The sequence below is a fragment of the Nanorana parkeri genome, unplaced genomic scaffold (genome assembly GCF_000935625.1).
Source record: "Nanorana parkeri isolate BGI_ZX_2015 unplaced genomic scaffold, ASM93562v1 scaffold55, whole genome shotgun sequence".
NCBI classification, from domain to species: Eukaryota; Metazoa; Chordata; class Amphibia; order Anura; family Dicroglossidae; genus Nanorana; species Nanorana parkeri.
In genome coordinates, this window is record NW_017306323.1 from 40,489 (window position 1) to 57,848 (window position 17,360).

The following is a 17,360-nucleotide window of genomic DNA, read 5'->3' on the forward strand; positions in this document are numbered from 1 at the left end:
TTAACAGAACCTATTCTTTCAGATTATGGCTTTTCTGTCTCTGTCAATGAGCAAAAGCAACCACTGAAAATCATCGGCAAGTTTCCCTGTTATAAGGATAAAAGCTTCTGCTCAAAAAGACAGCTGCACAAGCATGACAGCTTCCTGGGAATGAATGTAATATATTTCAAGTGTCTGTTTTGAAAATAGAAATAATTACATGTTTAGCAGTGAAGGCCTTTTCTGGAGACACGTGCTGTAAAATGATGGAAAGCATGCTGAGCAGAGAAATGTAACCCTCTGTAAATTGGGTGTAATTACAAAGTTAACAAGAAGGAGATGAACAATTTGGCCAGTTTTTGTATTTACTTTACAGGACATGACTAGTTCAATAATAATGCGTTATGTGTTGCAGGGTTGTGTGCTGTGTCGTGACAAAGCTAGGCAGTGACTGCTCTCTTGTTATGGAGGAGTTAGTGATCCTGCTAGCTTCTTGGGCTGCTGCGGAGGGAAGGGAAGAGGGCTGCATGTGCATTAAAAATGCTGTACCTGCCCCATACTGTCTCAGTATAGAGAATATCTGCCCCATACTGTCTCAGTATAGAGAACAACTGCATCATATTGTCTCGGTATAGAGAACAACTGCCCCATACTGTCTCAGTATAGAGAATAACTGCCTCCATACTGTCTCGGTAAAAAGAATAACTGCCTCCATACTGTCTCGGTATACAGAATAACTGCTCCATACTGTCTCAGTATAGAGAATAATTGCCCCATAATGTCTCAGTATAGAAAATAATTGCCCCATAATGTCTCCATACAGAGAATAATTGCCCCATACTGTCTCAGTACGGAGAATAATTGCCCCATACTGTCTCAGTACAGAGAATAACTCTGTTCTGAGTTTTCTTGGTGTTATTTATTTGATACTTGTCTCTGAGAATGCAGTTTCTTCTACAAGCCTGTTAAAAATTTTTCCTAAAATCATTGCCAGTTTTTGTGCCCCCAGTGACACAGATCATATGTTTTGTGACACTGAATTCATTGTTTTGGCCTTGTGGAAATAAAGAGTTAAAATTAAAAAAAAACGAGTAGGAGCTCTAAAAGATGAGAGCAGATGATCTGAGCTTGCTAAGAAAGGCAGCCTGCACGGCTTCAGTGCTTTTGCTGTGAAACTTGAGAATGGATTGCTTTAGAGTGCATGCAGGTACGGAGGTCAGTGTGGGCTTCTTATAAAACTAATTTTAAGAATACATAGTTACATAGTATTTGAGGTTGAATAAAGACAATAATACGTAAACACTGGACTGTCCATAGCCTGTTCACTTGGGAAAGGAAATGTATAGTGTATTTTCAGTGAGGACATATTTTGAGTTATTTTATTTTACATTTATACTTTCTTGCTCTTGCATATATTTTTATTGTATAAAACATAACGGATTTGTAGATAAGCCACTCCAGTGAATCTGCCTCACTCCTTAACAACTGTTGAGATCAATTTACTAAATAAGTTGGGCGTTTTAAACCAATAAATTGTGTGAATATAAATTTGTATCTATCCAGTCATGTGCAGATAATATAAGTAAATGGGAATTTGCTTGTCACATGATTGGATAATTGAATATTCACACAATTGTCATTGGGTGAAGATTCTTATCTCCTTGAGTAAATCGGCCTCAAAATACCCGCCACAAAAGGAAGACCACGTTGCACCCCAATCAGCGTCTAATTAAAATTTTTCAAATTTTGTTTTTCAAAAAATACTTTCTGGGACCCGGTGACATCATCACTGGGACTGTCTGCTGCTCTATTCTCTGAGTTTGCTGGTTTCTCTGAACCAGCAGGCTCCTGTAACAACATCACAGCTTTCTGCTTTGGATTTTTTTCAAAAGAATTCAATGAAAGAACACATCCCCAGGATGCTTCCCTCTGCTGGCCACTGGGTGTCTGCTGATTGGTTGACTGCAGGCAACGCCTAAAGGGATTGCAGGGATGTGTTGTTTCACATAAAGCTCGGGAACAATACTGGAGAGGACTTGATACAAGTGTAGAAAAAAAAAAGGTGAGGCTGAAATTCAGCTTTTCGGAGTATTCAGTATATAGAAATAAACTTCTGACCTTGCACTTATACTGCAAAAAATGTTTTTAAATTCATACATACATCATTATTCCCATGTATTCATCATAAACCTAATGTGCTGATATCATCTTTTCCATACACAGGACCAGAAATGTTCAGCTCGAAGAGCTTTGCGGTACAAGCACAGAAGAAGCTTCTCGGCAAAATGGCTACAAAGACAATGGCAAACTTGCTGATAGATGACACCAGCAGTGAGATCTTTGACGAACTTTTCAAAGCCACTAAGGAACATGTCCGGAACAAGAAAGAAGCTCACAAAATCCTAAAGGACCTTATCAAGGTGGCTGTAAAAGTTGGTATTTTGTACAGAAACAACCAGTTTAGCCCAGAGGAACTGGAGATCGTGGAGAAAGTCAGAAAGAGGCTGAATCAGACGGCTATGACAGCCGTCAGTTTCTATGAAGTGGAATACACGTTTGATAAAAATGTTCTTTCTGGACTTCTACATGAATGCAAAGGTCTGCTCCATGAATTGGTGCAGCGCCACCTAACGCCAAAATCCCACAGCCGCATTAACAGAGTTTTCAATCATTTTGCGGATGTGGATTTCCTTACTGCTCTCTACAGCCCTGATGGGAATTGCAGGTCGTTCCTCAAAAGGATTTGTGAGGGAATAAATAAACTGCTGGATGAAAGAATCATTTAAACATTTGCCTACATCTTCTCCTGTTTTTTTTTTGTGTGTGAACAAAATGGCTTCTTGCTGGACATGTTAATTGCAGGCAGCCAGATTGAAGCACAGCATATGTCTGTATGGGGTGTCCTTTCTATGTTGTTTTTGGGACATATTTCTGTTATGCATATACAGAATGAGGCCTTCGTCTGCAACCAGTACACTATATTTCCTTAAATAAGTTGAGGTACTTGACAGATAATGAAACCATTAGATTGCCATGACCCAATTAAAAGGGGTCAACTGAATTGCAGTAAAGTAGAACAGCAATGGTTGGAACTGAACACAACTCTGAGATGTGTTGTATTTACAATGAATGGGTCTTTTTTTTGTCTCCGTTTGGATCAATGGCTTTAAATCCTATGGCTCATCAACTGCTTTCACAGTTCTATGCTTCGGTTTACAACTTTGGCAAAGGCAATGCAAGATTCTGCATGACCTTGGCTGATTTAGAAACCTGCAGTAGGGATTTACCTGCATGAAAATAGGGTGGTTTGGCCTTACTCCCAATGAAGACGGTATACATACATGTAACGGTATAATGTATAAACACAGCATTCTTGTTAAATGGAGGTATACCAGTGAATAATCATTAAAGAGAACTAACTCATGACTATTTACATGATATTCAAAGATCAGTCCACCCTATAGTGATAAAACCACCCATAGGTAGAGTCTGGTGTTCTGTGTCACCAATGGCTTCTGAAAACCCCTGGGCACTGCAGCATAATGGCAGTTGCTGTTCCTGGCCCGATTGAATATTAGGGGAACTCCACCCACTTTCTGTTGCATAATATAAAATAAACCTTAATCAGGAGAATGGTACCCACTCGCGATGGCTGCAGCAGATATGTCGTAGGCCTAGGACCTCATCTGCAAACCTCTTCCCACCAGATTTCCTGGAAGGGATTAATAACAAAAGGGTGAAGAGTTTGGAGAAGGCAGGATAAGTGAACAATCTAGGACAACATATCTGAAGTGGAAACATTTTCCAATTCAGCTCACTTTCCAGTTCAGCTATGTTGTCCTAAATTGTTCTCTTCTCCTGCCTTCTCCAAACTCTTCACCCTTTTGTGATTAACCCTGTAAGTGGTGTAATTCTCCAGCCCCAAACTGAAATATCTGTTTTGTTTGGGTCAAAACCATTTTACAAATAAACTGACCATATTACCAAATAAGAGGTTAAAAATGTAGTACAATTCTAGTAATTAAGCATTTAGAATTTTGAGATGGCTATAATTATGTAAGAATACTAAAAAAAAAGCCCCTTTCAGACGGGTGACCCGACCCAGGTCCCTCTGTCAGTTTTTCAGGTGGATCTGATTGGAAGTCCAATGTTACTCTATGGGCAGCCACATGTAAACAGACGGGTGTCTGTTTACATTCGAGTAACCGCTACTCTGTCTAGGTCCAGAAAATTAAACAGAGTTCCGTTTTGGCAGACCTGATTGTGACGGATCAGAGATAATTGGATGTAAACGGATGTAAATTACATCCTACTCCCCATAGCAGGTCCTTAGAGCTCAGTTATTTTCCTTCATCACAATATGGAGAAAAAAAAACTGAACAGACATGGATGTCACAAGAGTGGCATCTGTTCTTCTCTAATCAGTAGGGGATCCGTGTACTGATCGAAACGGACTAGATTGAACCAGTAAAATCCAGGAAATGTTCCATGTAAATTAGGTGGTGGATATGGATGGAAGAGCAGAGGGGTGCCTTCAGTAATGGAAGTCTGGCCAGGCTCTGTGGCATCCTTTACCAGATATGCTGCTCGAAAAACCTTGTTCTGCTTGCTGTCTGAACATGTCCAGTCTTTGCGCTTATTTGAATTTAAATTGTTGAGCTCAAAGATGTCTGTGGGATTTCCTGACTCTCCCAAACGCTGCAGAACGCAGGAATCAGAGGTTTGTGGGCAGAGCAGAGTCTGAGCCAAGTCTTTTATAACATGTCTAGTCAAGAAATCCCCAACTATATGTGTAATTTAGGCATTTACACTTGCCTCTCCCAAAGATTTGCATGAAACTTGCTGGAGTTCCCTGAAGTCACACTGTCACTTTAACATAAATAAGGGGGGGAGGGTACCTAGATGTACTTGCATATACCAACAGCAGTTTTCAGTTCCCCTGCTCCGCCTGACTGCTGGATTATTCTAAGCAGGCAAAGCTTCAGCACTTTCTGGTGTCAAAGCTTGCCTGCTTCCTCCCGCCCCACACTACTATCCTATTGGCCCAGAATTATGTTGGGCTGCCTTACTGGCCAGTAGGAATGTGAGGGTGGGAGGCATGCCTTAATACTACCAGAGAGTGTCAGTACTTCAAAGGGTATTAAGAGTTGGTACAGTTATGTAAAGACACTTCTGCATCCCTACACTTTATTCTGCTCAGATTTTCTTTTGTTTGTGACCATATTACTTTAAAGCGAGATCAAACATTATACTTCCTGTCCTACCACCTGTGCCACCGATCTTTGCTCCCTTAAATAGCTACAGTTACTGAAGGATCTTCAGCATCACAAAAACAGAACGGTGGTGGGACAGGTAAGGAAGTAATTGTTTACTTTACATCCCTTTTTTTTACTATTTAATGTAGCTAGAATCCCACAAAAAGTGTGCTGGAAAGGATAAGCAAAGTATAAGAAGGGCTGCAATAGCCTATTTGATCTCTACTCTTCACCTCCAATTGATACACATGACAAAAGTATAGACTTAAAAATATTCCAAGGAGGTGGCTCTCCACCATTTGGATGTGGTTAGGGCTGTCAGAGTCTAGCTTTTGGTTACATCTTCTTTCCAACAGTCGCATTCTCTGTCTGATCCCCCCAAGAAATGGTGGATTACGGAAGGACAGACGGGTCATCATGCATGCTTACTTTGTGAAGGATAAGACTCCACCTTTCCTTGTAAAGGGTTGTTCAACTAGATCGGTCAGTGCCTCTTGGGCTTTTAGGCATCAGGCATCTGTTTTTCAGATATGTAAGGCCTACACCTGGTCTTCTATTCAATCGTTCTTTGAGTTCTGTCAGGTAGATGTTCGGGCTCCTGCTGATGTGAGTTTTGCTGTAAAGTGCTACAGGGTGCTATCGGAATTGGGGTTTTCCTGTTATTTGGGTCCGTTAGCAGTTGTTTTGCTCTGCTGTCCATCCCTGACTGCAGTGCTTGTGAATGTCAGTCGCTTCTGAATTGCCTGTGTCCTGTACTGTATGTTCAAGAAAATAGAATTTTTGACTTGCTTCTTAAATCCATTTCTTGGAGTACGGGACACTCGCCCCTCTGTCCTCCACTGCTTTCTAAAAAAGAGTATTCCTGGAGTGAGAGGGGTTTAATGAGGGTCCTTACAGCTCTGGCTAGTGTCCAATCACCTGGTGATACCTCCATATTGCCTATACATCTATGAATTGCCTGCATCCTGTACTGTACGCCAAGAAACCGATTTTATGGTAAATTAAAAACCTACTTTGTTGTTTTTAGAGTTGGGAAGAATTACACCACCTGTCAGGTTTCTATTGCTGTTTGTGTCCCTGTTAGGGAGATTCACCGTCTTTGTACCGGTGTTATCCACTGCAAGTGAAAGAAAATCCCACATCAAGTGAAAGAAAATCCCACATTTTGGGTTGTCATCAGAAAGGGAATAGGTGGGAAAACTTCCAAAGGGGACACTAGTTCTTGTGACCTTGCTGACCACTATCACGTTGGAGGGATTAACTCACTTCCTGTTCTGGCTATCGGGTAGGAAGTAAAGAGAAATGGGACACAGGGCAACAAAAAAACAAAAAAAAGCTGACCGGTCATTATCTTTCCTTACTGTGTCCAAAACAAAATTTTGGCTTGAGTTCTACTTTAATGCTCCTTCACAGAAGAGTGAGGATTGGCCATGCTCACAGGGCAATTTTCTAACAATAGTAGGAACACTGCTTTAATTTTTTGAGCCATTTATAGGCTGCCTTATTGTTTGCACCTAGTCATTGCTCTCTGGCCGCATATATTAAATACGTCTGTAGAGTTTGTAGCAGAATGATGCAAGTGGCTTATTAAGCAGAATTAGGAGATGTAATCAACTTTAATGGAACCAGTAATGCAGATCATATGTAATCGTAAAATGAAATGAGATGCGCAGACCATTACCTTGCAATATCCAAAATCCAAGCTCAACATTGGTAAGGAAAATTTGAGTGTATCTCTGTCAGTGTATGCTTTCCCTTTATTGTAATTCGATGAATGTCTTCGCTGCTAATCAATGGAAGCCTTCGTTTTACAAGACTGCAAATAAATTGCCAAATGTCACAGGGTATAGTGAGGACAAATGTCGCGTTTACCTGTACAGAATGATGGATGTGCAGTGGTAAAAATCCAACAGCTCCAAAAACTTTGACCACTGTTTGTAGAGAGCAAAATGTTTTCCCCCAAAGTTTTCCTTTTTGTATGAATTGTGAAAATTTAGTGCAATGTGTTTCTATTTACTAAAGTAATATATATTGCTTTGTTTGTTAAACATGGCCCATAAACAAGCCTGTTGTCTCTGGTTATTTACTCTTCTGCATGCAGAATTGATGTTTTATAAATTGTAAATCGCATGGACAGAAAATGGAGGCTGTGAAACATTTACAGTGGGATACATACAGTATATAGGAGAATGTAACACATTAAGTCTTTAAAAGAGAAATATGGCCAAACCTTTTTGGCTATAGTTCTCTTCGGGGTCACAGGAGGACATTTACTATGTCCTCCTGTGACCCAAAACTCAGCAAATAGTGGGCTATTGCTCACTATACGCCGACAGTGCAGAGCTGTGTTGCAGCCGGGAAGGATCCCGACAATCTTGTTGGGATCCACCCTGCTACCTGATTGACAGCTGGCTCTGCCTCTCTGCCCACCCCCTCCCCTGTTTGTCTCTCCAGTCACCGCTGGAGGAACAGAGGGGAGGGGGGAATCCCTTTTGGTGGAGCAATCAGTGGTTTGTGATCTCTCAGTTCTTGATCTATAGAGCCGACATGTGACAGCTTCAGTGCATTTCACTTTCACATAAAATGCTGATTATACATAAAGGAAATGTACTAAAATGGGGATAGTCTCTTAAAGGAAACCTGAATTGGAGAAAATTCTGAGGCTGTCACCTTCTTTTGCTCTGCATATTTTATGACTCCAGTGCTGATCCAACAGCTTTTGGTCAGTGACCAGGGGACAAGCAGATCCGGTGTTCTGACTTCACAGACTGCATACCTATTGTGGACCCTTGACTCGGGAGGAGGTCAGCAATGTAGGTCTACAAATTCCTGACAGTTCTTGAAAGATTTCTTTTAGCAGTCAGATTTCATTTCCAAGAGGTGAATCGGATTGGTTGCTTAAAGCATATGTCCGGGTTAACTGCTCATTTTTGTCTAGGGCAGCTTTACTTACCTGATGATCCTGCTGGCTCTAGGACCAGCACCAGCAGCCTCTTTTGCCCTTCACCTTGGCAATCAAAGGTCCACTGACATCATCACCTACAATGTAGGGACCATAGCCCTGCACTATAGGTGAGTTTGCTGAGGGTCAGTCCACAAGAGGAGCAGAGATGAGGGGAGCAAAAGGGGAGGAGGGGTTGGGTGGGGCGCAGGGGGGGGGGGGAGGGGAGATCAGGTAAGTAAAAGACCTTTTACACAGCTACCCTAGACCTAAATGAGCAGTTAACCCTTGCTGTACTTTCCTGAAGATAGGCTTTACCCCAGACTGAAGCAGGTCTTTGCTCACATGCTTTTATATAAAGAAGTCCCAGGATCTCAGGAGCGTGTGTTGTTTTATGGTGACATGGCAGAAAACTGGGCACAGTTTGAGTTTTTCTTTCTGTCTTCATAGATGTAATAGAATGTGGTTCTGCTGAGCTGCATATGGAGAGAGGTAAGTAGGATATCACACACAGGCTTACCAACGACCCAAAGAAGATTAACTCATGAATCTGAATTATTTTTTTTCAGTGACCTGACTTCAAAAACTGGTTACTCTGGGTTGGCGCACTTTGTCCTATTGAACAAGCTCAATATGCCCCTTGGTACATCTGTCCTGATATTTATAGTCTACACAAGGTAACATTGTACAGACCTGATATCATATAATGGGGCGAGTGTAGCGTCTGCTCTCATTATAGTATAGGAAATGTAGACAGGTCACTAACAAGATACCTAGAAAGTAACACCTCTGTTAGGTATCAATGTACTTAATCAGCCTCAGAGTCTAAACGGATTTGGACACAATCTAGAGTAATCCCCAGAGATTAAAGCCCAGTTTAAATTCTAAGTGTAGAGTTGTGTTAGCAGAAATGCTATTGAAATGTCTCACTTTAGTTTTTCTTCCTTTAAAGCTGAACTGCATGTGCCTAGAGGTGGCTTACCCTGTGCTGTTATGGGCTACAAATGTTTCTCTGTCATCTACACACTTTTACAATATAATAAATGAGGTTAGGACCAGTAAAACAAAAAATACTTCTCTATATAAGTGTGCTCCAAGAAGAGCGGGGTTGCTGTAGATGCCAAAGGCTGGGCTGCCCACAGCCTCCAGTAATGGAGAGTCTCTACGATTAGGCCCCTACGAGTGAAATGTGATAGAAGGGCAGTGCATGCATCCTGTAGGCCACAGCTTGTTTCTTTGAATAAAACTATTTGAGTGATGGCACCAGCAATGCAACTTGTGTGGCAGTGTGTGTAGTAAACACAAGAGTCCCGGTAAAGAGAAGTCACTAGCACTTCAGCGAAAATACAAGTGGGATGGCTAACTTGTTAGCCCGGATTTGTGGGAGGGGTTCACGCGCCCACCACGCACAAAAGAGGGCAGGCCGAGGCAACAGGGACGTGCGCTTTTCGTCTGATCTTCGTACAAAGGGAGGGGGACAATATGCCATTCACTTTGACTCTGGCAGCTGGAAAGGAGTACAGTGCGGTTATCCACGCTACCATCCGGAGACCAATGCCCAGGGAGGTCAGCGTGGAGAACATGAATCCCCAGTCCACTCTGTCAAATGCTTTTTCGGCGTCTGTAGACAAGAGTAGGACTGGGGAATTCTGTAAAAAATTGATAGCAGGCTGATGCTAGTAGAGCGGGTATAGAGACTCCAAGACGACCGCTGATTAGACCGACCGAGGCAGCTACAGGATCTACAAGGCACTGGCTAGTTGATGTGGATGTAGCAGGTGCAGGAGCTCAGAGCACACACATCCTCACTCACTCATGGGTTAGCCACACCCCCCACAACCAATATTCTTACAACGTTGAACATTTAATGTCACTTTAATGGGTTAGAAATGTATTCACGGTTCTAAACAGCAATGGACCTTTTTACATAATTCAAGTAATCTGAAACCCTTGTTGTTGTTTTAGTCAATCAGCACCGTAGATCCACACTTACTTATTGAGCATTTTCTTTTGTTTTAAATGTACATTTGAATCATTTTTTTTCAGGTTTCCTTTGCCTAGCAGGTTGCAAAGGAGACCCCTGTGCGTGCTCCTTGCCCGGAACTGAGGCGAGCTGTGTGTGTCTACCCATGCACACACTGCTTGATAAGGCACGCCCCTACTCCCGCCTCCTCCCAGCAATTTGACAGGCAGCTGCAGCAGCCCCTTCTCTACAACCCAGAAGTTCAGGGAAGCAGCACAGATTGTTTCTGAGCCATCAGCACTGAACGCAGACCAAAAGTAAGTGTTTGGAGGTAGGGGGGCATGCAAAGGTACCGGAGCGTTTTCTACCTTAATGCAGAGAACACTGAGCTTTTAGGATAATTTAAGTGTGCAGATCAGTAATGTTAAATCAAGGGAAGCAACCTATAGCAACCAAATACAAGACTAAACAAATCTAATATGCTAATAACTATTAGACAACTGGGTTGCTTACTACAGGCCAAAATATTAAATGTGAGACCACATTAAACTGACTTTTGACTGATTTTGATGTAATAAGCTGCTGACTGGTACACCTAGAGATTCCCTCACGTACCTGCAAGGGCCTTCAGCCGCCACTTTGCCTGAATGCCAGGATGTTCTGACCAGGCAAGGCTTCTCTTCCTGGCAATGTTGATGTTACACCCACCTCCCACACAAACCTATTGGCCAGTGAGAGTCAATTCTAATGATGAGCCAAAATGAATGAATGGGGGAAGAAGAAAGCAGGCAAACTTCACCATTACCTGAAAGGCCCACCTTCAGGCAGAGAGGGCACGTATAGGACTATTCACTCTGTATTGGGCAACAACCCTTTTTAATTTGTTTTGTTCAATCAAAGAATAGGTTTTTGAGAAATGCTTGCACGCAGTATGTGTTTGTCATGCATTAACATTCGTGGGGATTTATCAAAACTGGAGCAGTTGCCCATGGCCACCAATCAGATTGCCTCTTCAGGTTGTTCAGTTAAGCTTTGAAAATGAAAGCTAGAAACTGATTGGTGGCCATGGGTGTCTGCTTCAGTTTTGATAAATTCCTCTCAATGACTTTTCTGGGAAGTATAAAAATGCAAATTGACCTTTACTGCTCCCAGAATTACCCGCTCATAAATGTACCTCATCTTGTCTATGGATTTTGATAGCTGTGGTCCAGTCAGAATACAGATGTCTTTCTTGGTATAAGAAATGATTGCATTCTAATGAAGTGCTGTATTCCTAGACACAAAACAAGCACGTTGTCATCACAAGGCAACCTTCGGGTAAGTGGCTAGAATGGGATTTATCAGTTTGCTGTTCACCTAGGACGCTCATGACAAATGCATTTCCCAGGCTGTTACAATACATTCTACCTGCTGCAGACAAGCCATTAACACTGTCTACAGAGACACTGTCCAAGTTTGCTTTATAGATCTAAGGACTTCACATTAAAACTTGTGAAAACAAAACACATTAAAACAACTCCCTTCTTTTAGGTCATTGCAAAGAACGTTTCCAGTGTTCAGATTTATTCATAGCGTTGTACAGGAGATCACACTGAGAATGTTCTTTATTTATAATCAGTGCAGATTACTTCAGATTGTACATCAATCCTATTACGCCGTGTTATACACCATGCCTCTTAATCCATCTTAGAAGTGCTACCTACTGGCTAGACACGGTCCCTTCAGCCGCTCCGAAGATTAGAAGAGTTTAAAATAAAGAACATCACATGAGTAGAAAGACAAGATTTCCAGGGTTGTAGAGTGTTTATTCTTGCGTTATCAAGTCAATGCAGCACAGCATTCAGCCTGGTGATGGCAGACAAGCAATTTGTCACAACAGAAGTATAACGGCAGGATCCTTCTCTAAATACCAGAGTATTATTAGCCCATTAAAGGCATAAAACTGATACACAGTGCCATACATAATATATTATAGTACACAGATAAAAGGAACCTGCAATGAATGAAATATGGGTGTTTTATTAGAGATGTAGGCTATGGGGCTGTCATCCTGATCCTGTCTGTACTACCCGGATGAGTCTCTGACCTAGCACAAGGATGCAGCAGGTTAGACATCCAGGCTACCCTGAATGTGCGTTTCTTCCAGGGCAATAAGTTTGTAATTGACAACTAGGATAACATTTTTGGAGCCTGCATCTTTAAAAATAAATAAAAACTCTTTTATTGCTGTCATCTTTGTTTGCATTGTCTCCACACTGACAGCTGAGTATTACAGATTGACCTGCTGAAAGGCCAAAGAGCTTCTTACAGCTGATGTGCATGAGGGAATACACCTACATTCAATCTCCAGGACAGTTCCTTGAATGGCTGGGTTGGTCTAGTGCAGGGGTAGAATATTTTGGCACTCCAGCTGTGGTAAAACTACAAATCATATCATTTGTCTGCCTCTGGTAGTCACGCCTGTGACTGCCAGAGTCTTGTAATGTCTCATGGGACCTCTAGTGCCGCAACAGCTGGAAGTCCAAGGTTGCCTACCCCTGCTCTAGTGTGCCTAGAAAAAGCAAGCACCACACCTTCAAGAGAGATCATTAGAGTGAATTAGGTAGTCCACATCAGCAGTACAGCATGTCTGTAGGTGCCCATACACCTTACGATTATCATACGATTTTTCGTTTGCGATCGCGTTTTCATCCGACAATCGCAAGGTTGATGGGCAGTGTACAATCGTACGACTTTTGACTTTCAAGCATGTTTGAAAACGTTGGTCGATTCTACGATTATTGCAAGGTTAGTGGCGTTTCCTTACGTCAAAAAACGTACGATCTACACTGCTCATGCACAAACGAAAATACGTGCTGTTGATTACCGCAATTCGTCCAGGTGCTTTCTTTAATTGCGGCTAATTGAACCTTGCGATAATCGGAGCGTAATGGGGCACGACAATCGTACGACGGTTCGATCATCGGACGAAAAGTGTCGTCCGATAATCGTTAGGCCCGGTTCACACTGGGCGTTTTGTAGCGCGTTCCTACGCTCTGCAAAACGCTCAAACACCGAAATCCCATTATTTCCTATGGGTATGGTTCACAACTGGGCGTATTACAGGCCATATGAACGCACTACAAAACGCCCAAAGTACAGGAGCTTCTTTGGCGCGTTTTTGTCACGCATATCCATTGGGATACAGCCAGGTAGCCTCATAAAAGCGCGTTTGACTCGCAATTTTTTTATACCGCAAATCACACAACAAATGCGCATATTCGATATGCATATTGGATACGCCTAGGTGTGAACCCAGCCTAAGGTGTATGGCCACCTTATGAAAGAAAACTAAATACTATTTAACTGGCAATGCATATGGGGCTGGCCAAACCCCAGGACCCAGGCAACAATTCTCCCTCAAATTTACAGCTGGTACCCAACATTTGAGGTTCATCTGTAAAAAAATAAATCAAAGCAACTGGACTAGCTTTCTCAATTCAGAATGCTAGTCGGATGATCTAGCTTTCAATATAAAATACAAGTCCAGTTGCCTTAATTTATTTTTTCCAGATATACCAGCCTGGACCTAGATGGATGAAAACCGTCACAGACATTTTGAGGTTTACTCTAGTTGTTGTCAATGAAGCTGGATCCAGGATTGGACAGACTGACACCTGGATTCCAAAAAAATTTGTCCACCCCTCCAATTAAGAACAAGTGGAAGGGGAGAATGTTGGAGAGAAAGAGAGTCCTGGAAGTGTGGAAAAGAAAGTCAGAATAAGTTGAACGAGAGTAAAAAGTGTGGAGTGGTGATAATAAGGGAGAAATATATGAAATGGGCAGAGTCAAGCAGGGCAGGAAATGATTGTGGAGCAAGTGATAACCCGAGTCACCGTGTGACAGGCATTGATCTGGCGACTGCGAGAGAGAGAGAGAGCCACTAATAAACCTGCTCAGCGCGAGTGCCGCACACTAAGTCAATGTTTCTCAGAAACAAGTTGTGTTTTTGTAAGAGAATAAACAGTTTCCATCAAAATAAAACTTCTACAAGTATTTTGTCTAAAAAGAATACAAATGTTCTATTTTCAATGTAGAATTAAAAAAAAAAACCTGTAGTAAGACATTGAAGACCAGATCATTTGTTGCCCTTTTTATATGCAGAATCCAACGTGTTCCTCCTCCTGCTGGGACACCTCAGGTGAGCACGGAAAGAAGCAGCGGTGAACCTGCTATCATTGGTTTCCTACATCAGGTGAATAGAATGCGTTATTTGAATTAATACATAAGAGGATTTTCCATTTGCATGGTTTAGGTTGAATTACTATTGTTGGTGTACCCAGCTATATAACTGCCTGACATATGTGAAGATATCTGATTTCTGTTCATGTGCGTGACTACCCTACCGAGCATGACCAAGACTATTGTACACGGGAGGATTTCCATGCTCAGATCTTGCATTTGGTGGTAGGAGTCACCTCTGCCATCAGAGGGCAGTTGATCTACTAATGATAATGCAGGGATGTAGTATTTATGGGAATTCGGTAGTCAGCAGTGGGATGTACTCACCTCACCAGGAGTGTTTTTCTAAATTAGAGAGTGTATTTTCTCTGCTGCATGTTGTTTAACCGCCTCCCGGCTGGCCGTTGTTGTTAAACGGCTGGCCGGGAGCTTCCCGATGGCCTGTAAGCCCCAGCCACTCGTGCAACGCCACGCGCAAGCGGGAAACTGTCATCATTTAAAAACAGGCCGCGATGCCTGTTTAGATACAAGCGATCTGCCAGCTATAGAGCCAACGGATCACTTGTATGGATGTGCCGATCGAGTTGACGAATATTCGTTGCGAATACCAGAGAAAACCATGTACAGATATTAATGCTGAAGCTCCTAGACCTGATTGGTATTCGGGAGTCTGAATTTCCAAATACCATTCGGAAGCTCCAGAAAGCAATACGGGTCTGGAAGCCATATTAAAGCTGAGACTTCCAGACCTGAATAGCATTCGGGAGCTCTCATATGCTATTCGGAAATTCGGACTCCATTCGGGTCTTGGAGCATCAGCTTTAGTATTATGTATATATAAGTAGTATTCTGTGATATGAGCGAATATTCATAGCGGCAACATTGCGACCCATATAGACATACAACTAAACCTGAGGCTCCCAGACCTGAATGCAATTCGATCATTCCGATTCAGACCCATCCGGATGCGTTAAACTGAAAAACACATCCGATTGGCCAGAAAAGTCACATGTCCGATTCAATCTTGCTTTTGAACCAAATTCGGATTCGGACAAATTTGGAATTGGGAAATTTGGATGTGTCCGAATTTCGTAAAATTCCTACAAATTTTGATTTAGACGGAAAAGAATGGCACAGGTCTAATTATTACTAGTAAAAGTGACTGGTTATACTTGGTGATCGGTTCTACAAAGATTCAGCAGCACCCCCGACCTTCACTTAGCACACGTACAATATTCTGTAAATGTCCTTTTCATGAAGTCAGAGATTGCGGCTTTTGTTCTTACGAAGCAATGACTCTTCCCTAACAATGCGATTGTCATGCAGCTGCTATTGTGACAACATAAACCGTTATCTGGGTTATGACGCTGGCAGGTATGATATTGGTCACTGACAGACTTCATTACATATGCGAGAAGAACAGGATAAGGTTAGAACCACAGTCAGTAATGAGTGATTAAGCACTGAGATGGCATCAATGAAAACACATACAAGGTAGAACACACTGGCACTTTATGTAAACTCAATTTAAAAGGCACCAAAAGAAATAAATAAGGCTGCTAAAGATTCAACAATCACACAGCTCTTCTTATGGAGTCATTTACATTAACTGAAGACGACTGCCGGGATCAACAACATTGCTGGTAAAGGATGGAGGAGTGACAAGTGCAAAATCCATATCTGTAATTTCCCATCCCAGACACCAGCCGCTCATGTGTCTGCTTATTTATATACTTCAGGGTACCTGCATTCTGTATGACAATGGTGCTTGGAGCCTGGCACACCTAGGAAAGCTCCATTACATGTTAAGGCTGCTGGGGACACAAACGAGAGGAAAGGCAAGGAAGACTTTCTCAGGTGTACTTTAAATCATGTACGATGGAAGTTTAATAACGGTTTTCATACCAGCCGGAGTTCTCCTTTAACTCTTTCCATGCACATAAATACTTACAATACTGATGAAAATACTGTGAGGGGAATGTATCAAAATCTGGAGCAGTTGCCCCATGGCGACCAATCAGCCTCTCTCTTCAGTTTTTTCTGTTAGGCTTTGAGAGAGAGAGAGAGAGAGAGAGAGAGAGAGAGACAGAGAGAGAGAGAGAGAGAGAGACAGAGAGAGAGACAGAGAGAGAGAGAGAGTGAGAGAGAAAGCTGATTGGTTGCCATGCAGATTCTGTCTGCTCCAGCTTTGATAGATTCCCCTCTGTAAGTTAAACACTTTATTGCTGACCTATAACTTTTATTCATCTATGGACCTGAAAGCCCATGTCATACCCTTGGCGAGAACGTCACCCACAACTACCAACATTGCTCGTGGTATCCGACGTGAAGATTTCCAAACTGGGAGCATAAAAAAATAAAACCTGTTTACATTCATTGTACTACAAACCAAGAGCAATTATCAACAACTTACAGGTACAAAATGTTTGTCATATCGCTCAATAAAAATCTACGTCTCTTCAAAGTCTTTAGTTCTCCTGTACAAGAGTCATACGGCTTCCAGCAGTCAGCAGCATTGCTTTGGTTCACAACACAATACAACCTTGTAAACCTTAAGAGGAGGCACAGCAAGTCTTAGTGATCCTCAAGTGCCTTTTGGCATTGATCAAGTAAGCAGTCGGATAAAGCAGATGATGAGGATCGTATCCATAGAAGTAACATTCCTTCCTGGAGGTGACAGTGCAGCAGACATGGGGCAGAGGGCAGCAGCTGGCATGCGACTATGCCTTCATCACCTTAAAGCAATGTACATGAGTGAATCAGGAAACAATGTAATAATAATGACAGACAGGAATGCATTGTTATAGCTTGTCATTCTAAGTCAGAACGTTACTACAGACAGTCCCTAAAGTCTGTCAGGATCACAAGTTACATTCAAAGTAAACTCTGGAAAAGCATCTCAAGGGTTAAGTCCCATTCACACCTAAATCTACAGTAGCGATTAGGGATTCCTGCGTCAGGAACTTGCGTTTTCCTGCAGCAGGAATCCCTAATCTGCCAT

The 17,360-nt window shown here is 42.2% G+C and overlaps 2 protein-coding genes across 2 annotated transcripts in view; one reads left to right on the forward strand and one right to left on the reverse strand.

Annotated features, from left to right (window-relative positions):
* Nucleotides 1–2,205: 2,205 nt before the first annotated feature.
* Nucleotides 2,206–2,765, forward strand: TNFAIP8L3 (TNF alpha induced protein 8 like 3). Its single transcript, XM_018576062.1, has one exon. It carries the CDS (start codon nt 2,211–2,213, stop codon nt 2,763–2,765), a length of 555 nt encoding a protein of 184 aa, XP_018431564.1. The 5' UTR covers nt 2,206–2,210.
* A 13,943-nt stretch (nt 2,766–16,708) lies between these two features.
* Nucleotides 16,709–17,360, reverse strand: part of AP4E1 (adaptor related protein complex 4 epsilon 1 subunit) — a 63,872-nt gene continuing 63,220 nt past the window's right edge. Inside the window, exon 21 of the mRNA XM_018576052.1 lies at nt 16,709–17,094. Within this exon, the coding sequence (XP_018431554.1) occupies nt 16,934–17,094 (161 nt within the window). The 3' untranslated portion in view covers nt 16,709–16,933. The remainder of the gene's footprint in view (nt 17,095–17,360) is intronic.

Coding starts and splice junctions, on each gene's coding strand:
- TNFAIP8L3 (XM_018576062.1), top strand. CDS start 2,211: ATGTTCAGCTCGAAGAGCTTTGCGGTACAAGCACAGAAGAAGCTTCTC.